Here is a 12,420-nt window from a genome sequence, read left to right as displayed (position 1 = left end):
CTTCTGTCTCTCCATCCTGCTTCCTCCCTTCCTCAGTCTCCTCTGCAACTTCTCTCTCCTCTCAGCTCTACCCTCCTTTTTGGGTGGGGCAGGAAACCTGGAACCTCCCCCTTTCCTGGGGACCACTCTGTTACAATCCCCCCTTTTAATTTTTATTCATCCATATCTATAGTGGCACAGATATCAGGGTGTAGTCTTAGTAGACAGTCTTTTTTTAGGGTTACAATGTATGGAAGAGAAGCAACAATTAGCAGTAGCATTATCCATGAATGTCCAGTATGACAGTTCTCTATTACTGGAAAATAGTCCATTATCCAAGCCAAAAGAAAAAACAAAATCTGGAGGCATTAGCCAAAACAAGACAGCAAATATATCAAAATCACAGGAAAACAAAAATCTTAAAATTGGTTGAACTTATGTAAATAAAAACAAAACAAAACAAGTTCTCTCAACCTCGATCCCAAATTGTTTCAACAGCATAGCAAAAGTTTGCAAACTAAATCTACTTTTAAACCATATTACCTATTTTGAATACAATCACAGGGCAGAATAGCCAAACAGCTATTTTAGCTGGCTCTGTTGAAACACTCCCTACAGGATCAGAACAAATTCTTGGCATCCAGTCAATGTAGGCTTCAAGAACAAAGTTGGTCTCACCAGACCACCTGGGCTTCCTCTTCTCGAGTACCAGGGCTTTTTCGTTTTCTGGGTTGTCCAGTCCTGCCAATGGAGGCAGCTTCCTCACCTTCTTTGGAGGGCTCTGGAATCCTACAAACAAAGCAGCAAGTTCTCTTCTACTTGGTTCAGCTCTGTTTCAACTTCCTGGAAGAACTCCATTCAAAGCCACACAATGAAACTCATCTCCAATTGTTTATGTTTTAAGCAGACAAAATCCCTGTGGAAGTTATGCAAAAATAGACACTGACATGAGTAGTAAAATTTACTACCACTATTTTCATGCTGTGTTGGTATCAAGGGGAGAGAAAATGCAAACACAAGTTGGCTCTGCTGAAAAAAGAAAAAAAAAAAAAATTTAACATTGTTGTAGGTCCTGGTCAGTCAAAACAAGAAAACTTTGTTGAATCAGAACAAAATGCAACAAAATTTCCAGTATTATGTCAAAACTTAGTAATAATCGGTGTATCTCCAACAGTCTATTCAGTCCTTTTGATACCGGAATTGTCAGGCCTAGTCTCCCAGCCAGGAACGGATTCCAGGCTGCAGGGCAGCGCTGAGCCCCAGCCACTAGACCCCCCACGGGTTGGTGTCTCACTAAGCCGCAGCAGGAACTTCGCAGACGCTCAGGCTAGCAAGCGAGCAAAGGCAGGTTTGTTTAGAAGAAGAAAAAGTTTATTGAGGAGAAAAAGAGCAGAAATAAAGTGGGACTCCCAGGCCAGGGAACCAGGCCTGGGAGGGGCAAGGAAGCCAAAGTGGAGTTGTGTCTCAGGGAATATATACCTTTTTCCCCTGATTATTCTAAAGCTGTCCCAGTCTCTCTGTGATTGGTTAGTTCTCGGCTGTCTCACTTAATTTGCTACTGAGTTGGGGATCTTCACATTCCTTATCTAACAGCTTTTTCTTTCCCCATTTGTTGCATCTTTAAATTTATGGCCCAGTCCTCTGGAGGGGCATCCCTGCATTGAAGTTAAACAGCTGCCCTTCTAATGTGACCATAAATTAAACCACTCTCCATTTCTCCAATCTCCGCCTCCCTTTACCACCTGAAGGAAACCAGGACCAGCATTAACAAAGTTGTCCTTGGTCCTGGCATGTTTGTTTTTCCTAGTGGAATGGGTTACTTTCCCTTGGTTGCCCTTATCTCTGAAGCCTCCCTAAATTCTTCAGAGGTCCCCTCCTGCACTGTCCCTAAAACTGCCTAATATCTAGCTTGCCCTGTGTCTCACTTTGTAGGAAAATTATTTTAACCCATCAAAAGGAATCTGTTGAGGTCTTTCCCCACTATTTTTTACAGAAACAATTTCTGTAGATATCAAGTAATTAAAGTATATGATATTACAAGGCAACAATCACCACTGACAATTTACATACACATCGGGTACTATGAGGTTTTCTACACATTTTAGAAAACCAATGTTAACATTTCCATACGTATCAAAGTTTTACCATTTTCCCAAGTGACAATGCTTCCCTTCTAGTTTCACTCTACTAGGTAAGCCAAAGAGGACAAATTCATCTAATGCCTTTCCCAGGAGGAAAGGGAGAAACTTTGTGGAGTGTCTCAGGAGCTCTACTAAGGTTCCACAAAATTCCCTTAAATCAACCAAATGACAGGCTACCAAATTTTTACTTGCATTTAGATTTCTGGGAAGCTTTGCCATTAACATCAGAAAACAACAGCAACAACAATATTCAATCTCTATGAAGGCACCGGCTTAGTTCAGTAGCGCAATGTTGACAATCAAACCATAACCTTTAGTTTTTCCTCATAACTGGAGACTCTTTTTTTCCCAATGTCTATAGGCACCATGTATACCAATTTTTTCTAACTTCTAGAGGCCAAGACAGTTAGACACAAGGACATACAGACATACAACATATAGACAAAGTTTTTTAGTTATGCCATGTGGAATATCTTATGTAACTGCAGTTTTATACCATAGGCTCAGAAAAAAATGTCAAAATCCAAAAAAATGTGGAGTGTTGATGGCAGAAATCACAGGTTCCAGTTGTCATCCTGTTAGGGGGAAAAGGATGTCCCAAAGCAAATTCCACATAGGCTTTGTGGACTCCACCCCCACCCCAGGTCAAAGCCAAAGACACTGGGAACTCCAAATCCCATCACCACCAAAGGGAAGGTGGCTGGGACCTGAGGGTGGGGTTAAGCAGCCAGGTGGATACAAAAGGCAGACACGTGGGCTTTGGGGGCTCTCCATTTTTGGGCTCTCCGCCAGCTTGCAGCGTCCGTCCGGTCAGCTCTGAGAGTGACTTTGGGTTTCCAGGTCGTCGGATCGGGTAGGACGCATTAAAGACTTTATTTCCCTATTTTCTCCCTGAGTTGTATATTTTCCTTATTTCTTTTTCTCTTGTAAATAAACCTTTTATTAACCCTTTTGCGTGTCTGTAGTAGAGTATTCATAAGTCCCTTTAAAGCGCGCGGGTGAGGACCCACAGCCAGGAACCCGTTTAATATCGGGGTTGCTCTATAACAATCTTACAAACCTAAGACTTTGGAAATAGGAAGAAACAGTTTTATTAATTACAAGAGTTACATGACCTTGTTTATCACTTTAGGATTATCGGTGTTTAAGCCTTTTTATTGGAAGCCAATCTTAGGGTATCCTGTATAGCAGCTGAAAGAGCAAAAGCAACAGTTAACTTTTAAGCAAAAGGAGTCATCTCTTGTTAGTCATCAAGCAGGCAATACTTGGGTTTCCTGAAACAGAACCTGAAAAAGCAAAATCAAAATATCAGCAATTAACTTTCAGTTAAAAGGAGTCAATCCATCTCCTCACTTCTGTTAACTGCTCTGGGACAGAAGCTGAAAGAGCAGATTCAACATCAAAGCACAGTACACCTCCCCCACACCAGGGAGGGACAACAACAATACAGGTATGAAAATCCGGTACAGTTACTTGATGCACCATAAAGAGTGCTTTCCACAACAGACCTTCCTCAGTAGGAAGCAGAAACTTAGAACTTGTCTTACACTAGCAGTTAAATCCAGAATTCAAATGGCAAACATGCCCAAAACAAATTGTGTACACAAAATTCACAGCAGCAAATCCTTTCAGACTCAGACAAAATATTTTTAATTTTTCTGATCCAGACTTTGCAAAAATTCAAGTTATCTCCAAGAATCCATCAAGGCTACCAGCAATTACCAGTCACTGCTTAAGGCTACTCTTTCCTTAACACCCAGGCACACATTTGCTAATTTAAACACCACTGCTCCACAGTTGGCTTGCAAAACCCCTCAGGCAGAGGTCAGGCAGAGTAGTGGAAGAAAAAGCAACATATCACTGAAGAATCATTATTGCCTTTAGAAATGCTAATGAGACAGCAGAGATCACAAAAAGAAAAAAAAGGTCCGAAGGCCTAGCAATGAGAACCTCTGAGTTTACAAGAGCCCACCAAGTGGCCTCAGATGCCATCTTTGATCTGGCCACATGGTCCAACCTACTACCTAATCTTTTGAGTAAAACTGTTGCACAGAACAATTTCCACAAAATCAAATCTCTTAGCAAGTCACTACAAACAAAGTAGACACAGACACACAGAATTTCACAAAGCCCAAGCCAGTTTTTCAACAGCAAATCTACAAATGAAACAAACATACTAGAGAAGCCAAAAATCACATTTGCGGTTATGGCAGCCAGTGCCATAGGGAAGCCCAATTGGGCTGACTAACCACAGATGGCTCTGTCCTAAATCACGTTGGGCGTCAAATCTGTTACAGGGTAGAGAGAGGGGCAGCCCAGGCCCCGCAAACCTGCCGCTGCATCAACACAAAACATATGAGACTTTAATGGGAAGGAACTTTAATAATTAACTGTCGGTCCGTCCTGCAGGCCAACGGGGTTCAGGAACATGGCGGAGGGGCTGGGGATGAAAGATGCGTACACTCACTTGGCTGGACAGGAACTCTCTTTATTACCGAGGGGCAGGGATATATATAGGAAAGTCTGCACATGCACTTTATATGGCCTGCACATGCGCTTTACGTGGCCTGCACATGCACTTTACGTGGATCTTATAACATCCGGTTATTATTGCATCAGCTTTTGCCGAATCATGCTTGAACGGAAGCAACCACTACCCCAGGTCCCTCTGCTGGTGAGCCCTGTACTAACAATTAACAATTAGGAAAGGCAAAGAATATAGTTTCTAAATCGAGTACCCAAAGTTACCCGTCCCCTCATGGGTAAAAGTTCATCCAAATGGGATTGGCCCAGAGCAAGGCCCCAAAGCCTGCCACAAGTCTAAATCAACACACTTCATGTGGTGTTCAAATCCCTGGATTACATCTGGTCTACTAGAATAGTAAATTTTCATATCAGAGTCATGCACACTTAGTTATTACTGGATTGTGGGGGAGAAATGTGAGATAAGAATAGGTTAGAAAAAAACAAAGAAGAAGGCAAAGAGGCTAAGGGTAGAATGAAGGGGGAAAGTGAAAAAGAAGGCAGGGGAAGAGAAGGAAATCTTTATATTTCACACATAATTTATTTGATCAAGCTGGGAATGGGGACTCATGAGGAGCCATCAGCCCAGAGGTGAAGCACAGCACCAAGCCTTGATGTTCACAAACCGGTGGACTACACCCTCCCGGATCTGCTTAGTCTTCACACCATAGACAATGGGATTGAGCATCGGTGGCACCACCACATAAAGATTGGCCAGCACGATATGGACATGTCGAGGGATGTTGCGTCCAAAGCGGTGTGTCAATAAGGTAAAGAAGGATGGAACATAAAACATGAGGATGACACAGAGGTGTGAGCCACAAGTGCTGAGGGCCTTGTGCTGGGCATCCTGCGAGGGCAAACGAAACACCGCTCGGAGGATCAGCGAGTAAGACACAGCGATGAGGATCACATCCAAGATGACCATGACAATGGGCACTGAGAAGCCATACCAGATGTTGATGGTAATGTCCGCACAGGCTAAGCGGGCCACTCCAATATGTTCACAGTAGGAATGTGGGATGATGTTGGTCTGGCAAAAGGGCAATCGCTTCAGCAAGAAAATCACAGGGAAAATGATACAGAAGCTTCGGATGACAATGGCCAGAGCAATCTTTCCCACGACGGGCCATGTTAGCACTGTTGTATAATGCAAAGGTGTGCAGATGGCCACAAAGCGGTCAAAGGCCATGGCTAGTAAGATGGCTGACTCCCCCACAAACATCACATGGACAAAGAAAACCTGGGTGACACAGGCATCAAAAGTAATGTCATGGGCATGGAACCAAAAGATTGCTAGGGCCTTGGGTACAGTAGTGGTGGACAGCAGGATGTCTGTGGTGGCCAGCATGGCGAGGAAGATGTACATGGGTTCATGAAGGTTACGTTCCATGATGATGACCACTATCAGGATGCTGTTCCCTAGGACTGCAATAAGATACATGAGGCAGAGGGGTATTGACAGCCAAATATGATAAGCCTCCAAGCCAGGGATGCCAAGTAGGACAAAAACTGCAGGGTGGAAGATGGTAAGATTGGAGTCACCCATCCTGCAAGGTATGGTCCTCTCTATAATGACTTAGAAGCTGGTGAGTCTGTTGAAAGTGAACAGTAAAAAGAACCTCTGAGATTGTGTAGAGATGGCAAGGATAACATGGATTTCTAAATTGTGGGAGTCTCCAGGGGAAACATTCTTAGTGCCTCCGTTGACTAGAGTCTCTGTGGCAATTAAACTTCAAGAAGCAACAAGGCTTCACCCTGCCCCCACAAAAGGATCCAACCATACCTGACATCATTCTACCATTTCTACACAAACTGTATTGTAAATTTCCTTTTCCAAAGGCTCACTCCTTCTGTATTTATCTGAATTTCCCCTTACTTCCACATCTCATACAAATCAAATTTTAACCTTAAATACCTTAAGACACATGATTTTGTAATGACCTGTGTTCATAACATTATATTTCCTTCCTAAAGACCTATTAGCTAAACTATATTTTAACTTCATTATACTTAATCATATTGACATTTATCTGGCTACCACCTTGAATATTTCACTTGAGACTTGCCTGACATCATGATACTGTAGCTTCCTGTGTTTGGAAATTGAGCATCAAATGGAAATCCAGAAGGAGCCTGGAGGATATAGTTCTCAGCAGACCCAAATTCAATGTTTCCTAAGGTACTAGGAAGTGGGTTGAACTATGAAATTGACAGAGGCCATGCATATCACCACTTCCTGGTGAGCTTTTCCTATTCCTTCCCACTGATTCCATACAGGTGCCTCTTGGTTGTATCTAGATCTCCTTATTTTTAAAAGACTGCCAGGGAAACTATTCATTGAACAGGAAATCAATTTACTCCCCTCTAACTCCATTAATATAGCTCCCATTCCCTCTTCACCTCCCACCCTCAAAAATATTTAGGTTTCCCTTCTGCTATGAAGAGATAATCATGGAGCCCTTCTTGCCTTAACTCTTTTTATCGCTCATTGATTTGCTTCTATATTTCTGGGCTATCTGACAGCTTGTTGGACTAGGGAAAGGGTGAGTCATTTTTTAAAAAAAGAACCATGGAGAAAATCAGGAGAGAGTAGGGAGGATCGAGGTAATAAATAACTGTTAGATGAATGCCTAATGGGATTCAGGACCCATGATGCAAGCATCCAAAGGAACGAATGCCCCAACTTCAAGTCCATCTCCCTGACTCTATGCAGATGCAGCTGCTCAGGGTGTGATGGGCTGTGGTAGCAATGAGAGCCCAGGTGGGGCAGGGAAAGGAGCAGGGCTGGATTTCGACAAGGCTGGGCTAAGGGTATTTCAAATCCTCTGGCCAGGATATTTCAAATATTTACTCACCTTCTGTTTAGAAGAGAGGCTGAACTTTGCTCAGATAAGAATAAAGATGACAGGCCACAGGTACCATAGTTCTGCCTCTATTACAAAGCATTGGCTCCAATTGCAAGTAAACAAAATTCCCACCAGCAAACAAATTCATTTTTCTTAGGAAAAAAATTCTACTGAGAATTTTTTTCTCACCACTTCTCCCTCTCCATTAGTTATTAAGGTATCACTTTTCAATAACAGATACCCTATATAAGTTCTCATAGAAACAGCCCCTTATCTCTGCACATGGTTCCAAAGGTGTTTTATAACTGGAATAGTGAGATACCGAAGGCAAGGTGGGGGAGGGGCGGCAAAGCCTTGCATGGCTCTTAATGAGGTTCTAGAAGGAAGCTAGTGGTTGTGTGAAGAGGTAGCCTTCTATGGGCTTCATCGCAACTGGGCTGAGGATTCTCAGCAGGAGGGGACTAGGCTCACTTAAGAAAGAGTCAGAGGGCCTCCCTGGTGGCTCAGCGGGTCGATCGCAGTGCTATGAAGCTGTCTGCAGCCTCTGCCTCATGGGTTCGATTCCCGGCTGGCCAGGGAGATACCCCAATAGCACGACAGACCTTTCCTGCTGCCCGCTGGAAAAGTCACTCTTTTCAGCCCTGCTGATAACGAAAGAGTTGGGCCAAGAAGGTTTAAACAAGGGGCTCACAGACTTTGCAAGTCCACAGTGCACCTTATAGAAAGAATCTATTAAAACCCAAGGTTTTGGGCCTCCCTGGTGGGGCAGACAGTTGAGCGCAGCGCTGTGAAGCTGTGTGCAGCCTCTGCAGTGCCAGTTCGATCCCTGCCGGCCTCAGAGCAACCCACATGGCAAGCAGACCTCTCCTGTCTCACCCACTGCTCCCCTCAGCAGTGTATTTCAGTCAGTCTGCCTGTTCTGTTAACCACTCTGTCTCTGGTGAATCCTCTCACCCTCCCACGCATCTGCCCTGTACCCTGGTTCTTGTATGCATAAATTTTTAAAATCTTTAAAAAAATAAAATGAAATAAAACCCAAGGTTTCCTTTCCCCCCAACCCCTATAGCATCAACATGCCTCTAGGTCAAAACAACTTAAAATCAAAAGCCCCTCTACCCAGAATAATAAATTTTTTAATGACTCACTGTTCCTATCTATATAAACTAAATTCAAACTTGTGATTGCTGGAACAGTTCTCACAGAGGAAAATCAGTCACACTGTATCTCTGGTTTGAAGCCTCACTTTGATTTCCTAACAAACTCTTTGTCTATCATTGAGACATTTATTCCAGTTAATATTTTACTTCTGCTCACCTCCTTTTTTTCATTTGTAAACTGTAGCTAACAATAAATTCCAAATGTAATTAGGAAGATTAAATGAGTTAATTCATATAAAATACTCATAAGAGGTTACTATTGTTGTCAGAATTATCACTATTAAATATTCAAAACTCTGGCCATTATCCTGCATACATTATCCTGTATTTTTTTCCAACAGGCAAATATCTTAATGAGTATCTGCAACAGAAAACTCTCATTCTTCTTCTAAATATGACCAAAGGAAAATCTCTTCCCAGGAATAAAGAAGAAAGGGATGAGCAAAGTGCCCAAGGACAGAAAAACAGCTTAAAAATAAATCTCTCAGGTGAACCTGGTGTCTCAGAATTAGGACCCTAGGGACTGGTGTTGCACCAGGCGGGTCCTCCTGTGATGGATTTAGCCTTGGGTCAGAATCACCAGGCAGGCTTTCCTCAAATGAACACCTATTTGTCTTGGCAAAAACAGAGAAAGATTAGTTCCATTATCAAAGAAAAGATTCAGTCCAGGCTAAGGAGAAATGGAGCCACATCTTCCCAGCAGCCCCTTAGAAACACTGCTTTCTTTTTCTTCCAAGTGTCTTCTTTTCTTCCTATAAGTCCCCTCCAACTCTAATTTTTTATTATGCCCACACCTCTTCTGAAAGTTATATAGGGCCTCCCTGGTGGCGCAAGGGGTTAGGACGTAGCCTATGAAGGTAACCACAGCCTGTGCAGCATGAGTTTGATCCCTGACCAGCCAGGGAGACACCCTCATGGTGCAGCAGACCTCTCCTGACTCACCTGCAGCTCCCCTCAGCAGTGTATTTCAGTTAGTCTGCCTTTTCTGTTCCCCGCTCTCTCTCTGGTGAATCCTCTCACCCTCCACATCTCTGGCTTGTACCCCACTTCTTGCATGCATAAATAAATAAATCTTATAAAAATAGTATTTTCATAAAAAAGAAAGTTATATAAAGTCTTTTTGTCTTTAGACAGTCTTAATTTTTTTTAATATTCCTGTTTGTTTTTTTTTTAAAGATTTATTTATTTTTATACAAAAGCTGGGGTACAGGCCAGAGGCGCAGGAGGGTGGGAGGACCCAACAGAGGCAAAGCAGGTAGCAGAACAGGCAGACAATAGAAATACAGTGCTGAGGGGAGCAGTGGGCATGACAGGATAGGTCTGCCGCACCATGTGGGATCCTCCCCAGCCAGCTGGGATCGAACCCTCACTGCAGAGGCTGTGGACAGCTTCACAGCACAGAGCTCAACCTGCTGCGCCACCAGGGAGGCCCCTAGACAGTCTTAATTTTGGAAGACTCTCCCAACATCATAACCACATGTTAAAATGAACCCACCTGAAATATATAGTTTTGTAAACAAATAAAAAAGTAAACCAATAACATTTGATTTAAAAATGCACCACAAGTCACATCAGATATGACTGTTAGATAAGTATATAAGAAGTGAGGCAGTTCTTTTTTTACCCACTTATTGTTATCTTAATATTTATTTATACAAATACTTGTTTCTTGTTGCCATTTTCCCCATATGTGTGCCTCAGATCTCCAGTGTTTTTCATGCTCTTAGTCCCTTGGAAATACACAGCTTTGCACACTGAAGTCATGACCTAATGAATAAAGACATCTTGCCCCAAGCCTCACATTACAGGGTGAGCTCTCTTTGCAGCATAATGTACAGAAAAATTACCTGTAAGATATATTGCAAGAACTGTGTTTCAAATAATGTACAAGCTATCAAAATATATAAATGTTTTATCCTTTTAATAAATTGGAGTAAATTCAGATTTTTACTGCTAATAACATTCTTGCTAATTAACACTTATGAAAAGGTTTAAGCTGTAAGGCTGTTATGAAACTAATGAAAATGATTTCAAAATCTAAATCAGCATTATTTACTTGTATTCTTTGGCACTGAGCTACCCTTCATTCATTGACATCCCTTTAATGGTGACTCACATTTTTGAGAAATAGCCTCTCAACAAAAGTCTCCACCTACCCATTTGTTTCACCCCTTGTAGACATTTTGGAGATCATGTCAAAATTCGAGTAGGCATATGGTGATGCATCATGTGTAAATATCATGTACCATGTCCTTGTGATGTGGTGAAAAAATATGGTGAGTCCTGCTACAAGGCCCCACCTCCTCTTCTCCTGGTCTCTAGATGTAGCCTGCAAAATGCAGAATGCAAGGCTGAATGAGAATGATTTTTCCAGTTGAGACATACCTGATACCCATATTGCCAAGAGAGAGTTTCCTCAAGAGCCTTACTTTGGGACTGGGGGGTTTACAAGACTAAGCACAGATTCTGGTATATCGTAGTTATGTAGGAGAGTCTTGAATAAATGTCCCATGGAATTAATGAATTTTTATTTCACCAGTGAATTTGTGTACCAGTGTGATGATCACAGTCAGACTCATTTTCATGAATAGTCTCCACAGATCGCCCCTATTCTGGTACATTCTGGTTCTGACTGATCTATAAACTGCAATCAGTTTATCCAGCAGTTTCCCTTCCCCACAATTTTCTGCTGCTTCCCCTGAAGGCTCCCTGCATTCACACTCCTGTATCTAATCAGTGTCCACCTCCTGGCCTCTCTGAGCTTGTCATATTGTGATCCCTCTCCCATCCTTCCACTAGCTGACCTTTTGTCTTTCCCTCACACATCTGTGTCCTCTCTCCTGGTTCTATTCAGTGTCTTTCACAGATACTTCTAAGTACACACACACACCCCTGCACACACACACACACACACTCCTGCCAATCTCTCCCGCTGCTGCCTTCAATGTTCTTAAACTCACCTACTCCATCGCAAAATCAGCTGAAGGATTGAGAAAGGGGGAGAGAAGAAGAAAACTTTGCTTGCTCTGAGAGAAAAGGGATGAGAAGGAAAGAGGAGGCTGGAAATTGGTCATGTTGTCATGAGGATTGTCACTATTCCTACCTGTGGGGGTGCTTTATATTTAGACTGAGAAGCCACATGCTACTGTCTTCTGGAGGCAGGCGTCAGGGACACCCCTGGGATCGTAGAGCATGGGGTCAATGAACCCAAAGAGAAATGCAAACTCTTCCCCTTGTGCCAACAGGGAGAGCAGCAACTCTAGGGATTATTAGTAACGCCAGCAAAATACACAAAAAGTATGAGAAGACACAGCACAAAGAGAGTGACAGAAACCCCAGCAAAAAATAATAACATACTAACAGTCGCATTTTTTCAGCTGTTACTTCCTTGTCACTGTGTTACAGCTGAACATAAATTATCTCATTTTATTCTCCAAAAAACCCAGTGACAAAGGGGACTATTATAATAGCCACTGGACAAATGAGAAAACAGAGACTTACAGAAACTAAGTAGCTGTTAAGAAGACAAAACCCACTGGTGAACATGTTAAAGTGTTAGCCAGATTCTGTTCAGAAATGCCAACTAAGGGAGCTGAGAGGGATAATGTCCAAGTGACCCTGCAGTCACCAAGAGGGAGGACAGTACTGCTTCCCCCTCCAAAAAGAAGGTGATGACCCTTGCAGAGGCTACTGCCCCAGGTTGTGATGGGCCCCAAAGCCAAGGTCACTGCTTCTCCTTAGGGCCAGGCACGGGGGCCTGCGCACTGGGTG

The 12,420-nt window shown here is 42.8% G+C and overlaps 1 protein-coding gene across 1 annotated transcript; it reads right to left on the bottom strand.

Annotated features, from left to right (window-relative positions):
- Positions 1-5,223: 5,223 nt before the first annotated feature.
- Positions 5,224-6,192, bottom strand: OR52B2 (olfactory receptor family 52 subfamily B member 2; the record flags this gene model as incomplete). The annotated part of the gene is made up of 1 exon (XM_084250737.1): positions 5,224-6,192. One exon carries the CDS (start codon positions 6,190-6,192, stop codon positions 5,224-5,226), a length of 969 nt encoding a protein of 322 aa, XP_084106863.1.
- Positions 6,193-12,420: the final 6,228 nt, after the last annotated feature.

The sequence above is a fragment of the Talpa europaea genome (assembly GCF_964194135.1).
Source record: "Talpa europaea genome assembly, chromosome: 1".
Classification (NCBI taxonomy): Eukaryota; Metazoa; Chordata; class Mammalia; order Eulipotyphla; family Talpidae; genus Talpa; species Talpa europaea.
Note: the sequence above shows the minus strand (reverse complement) of the source record. Positions and strands in the feature narration are given on the sequence as shown.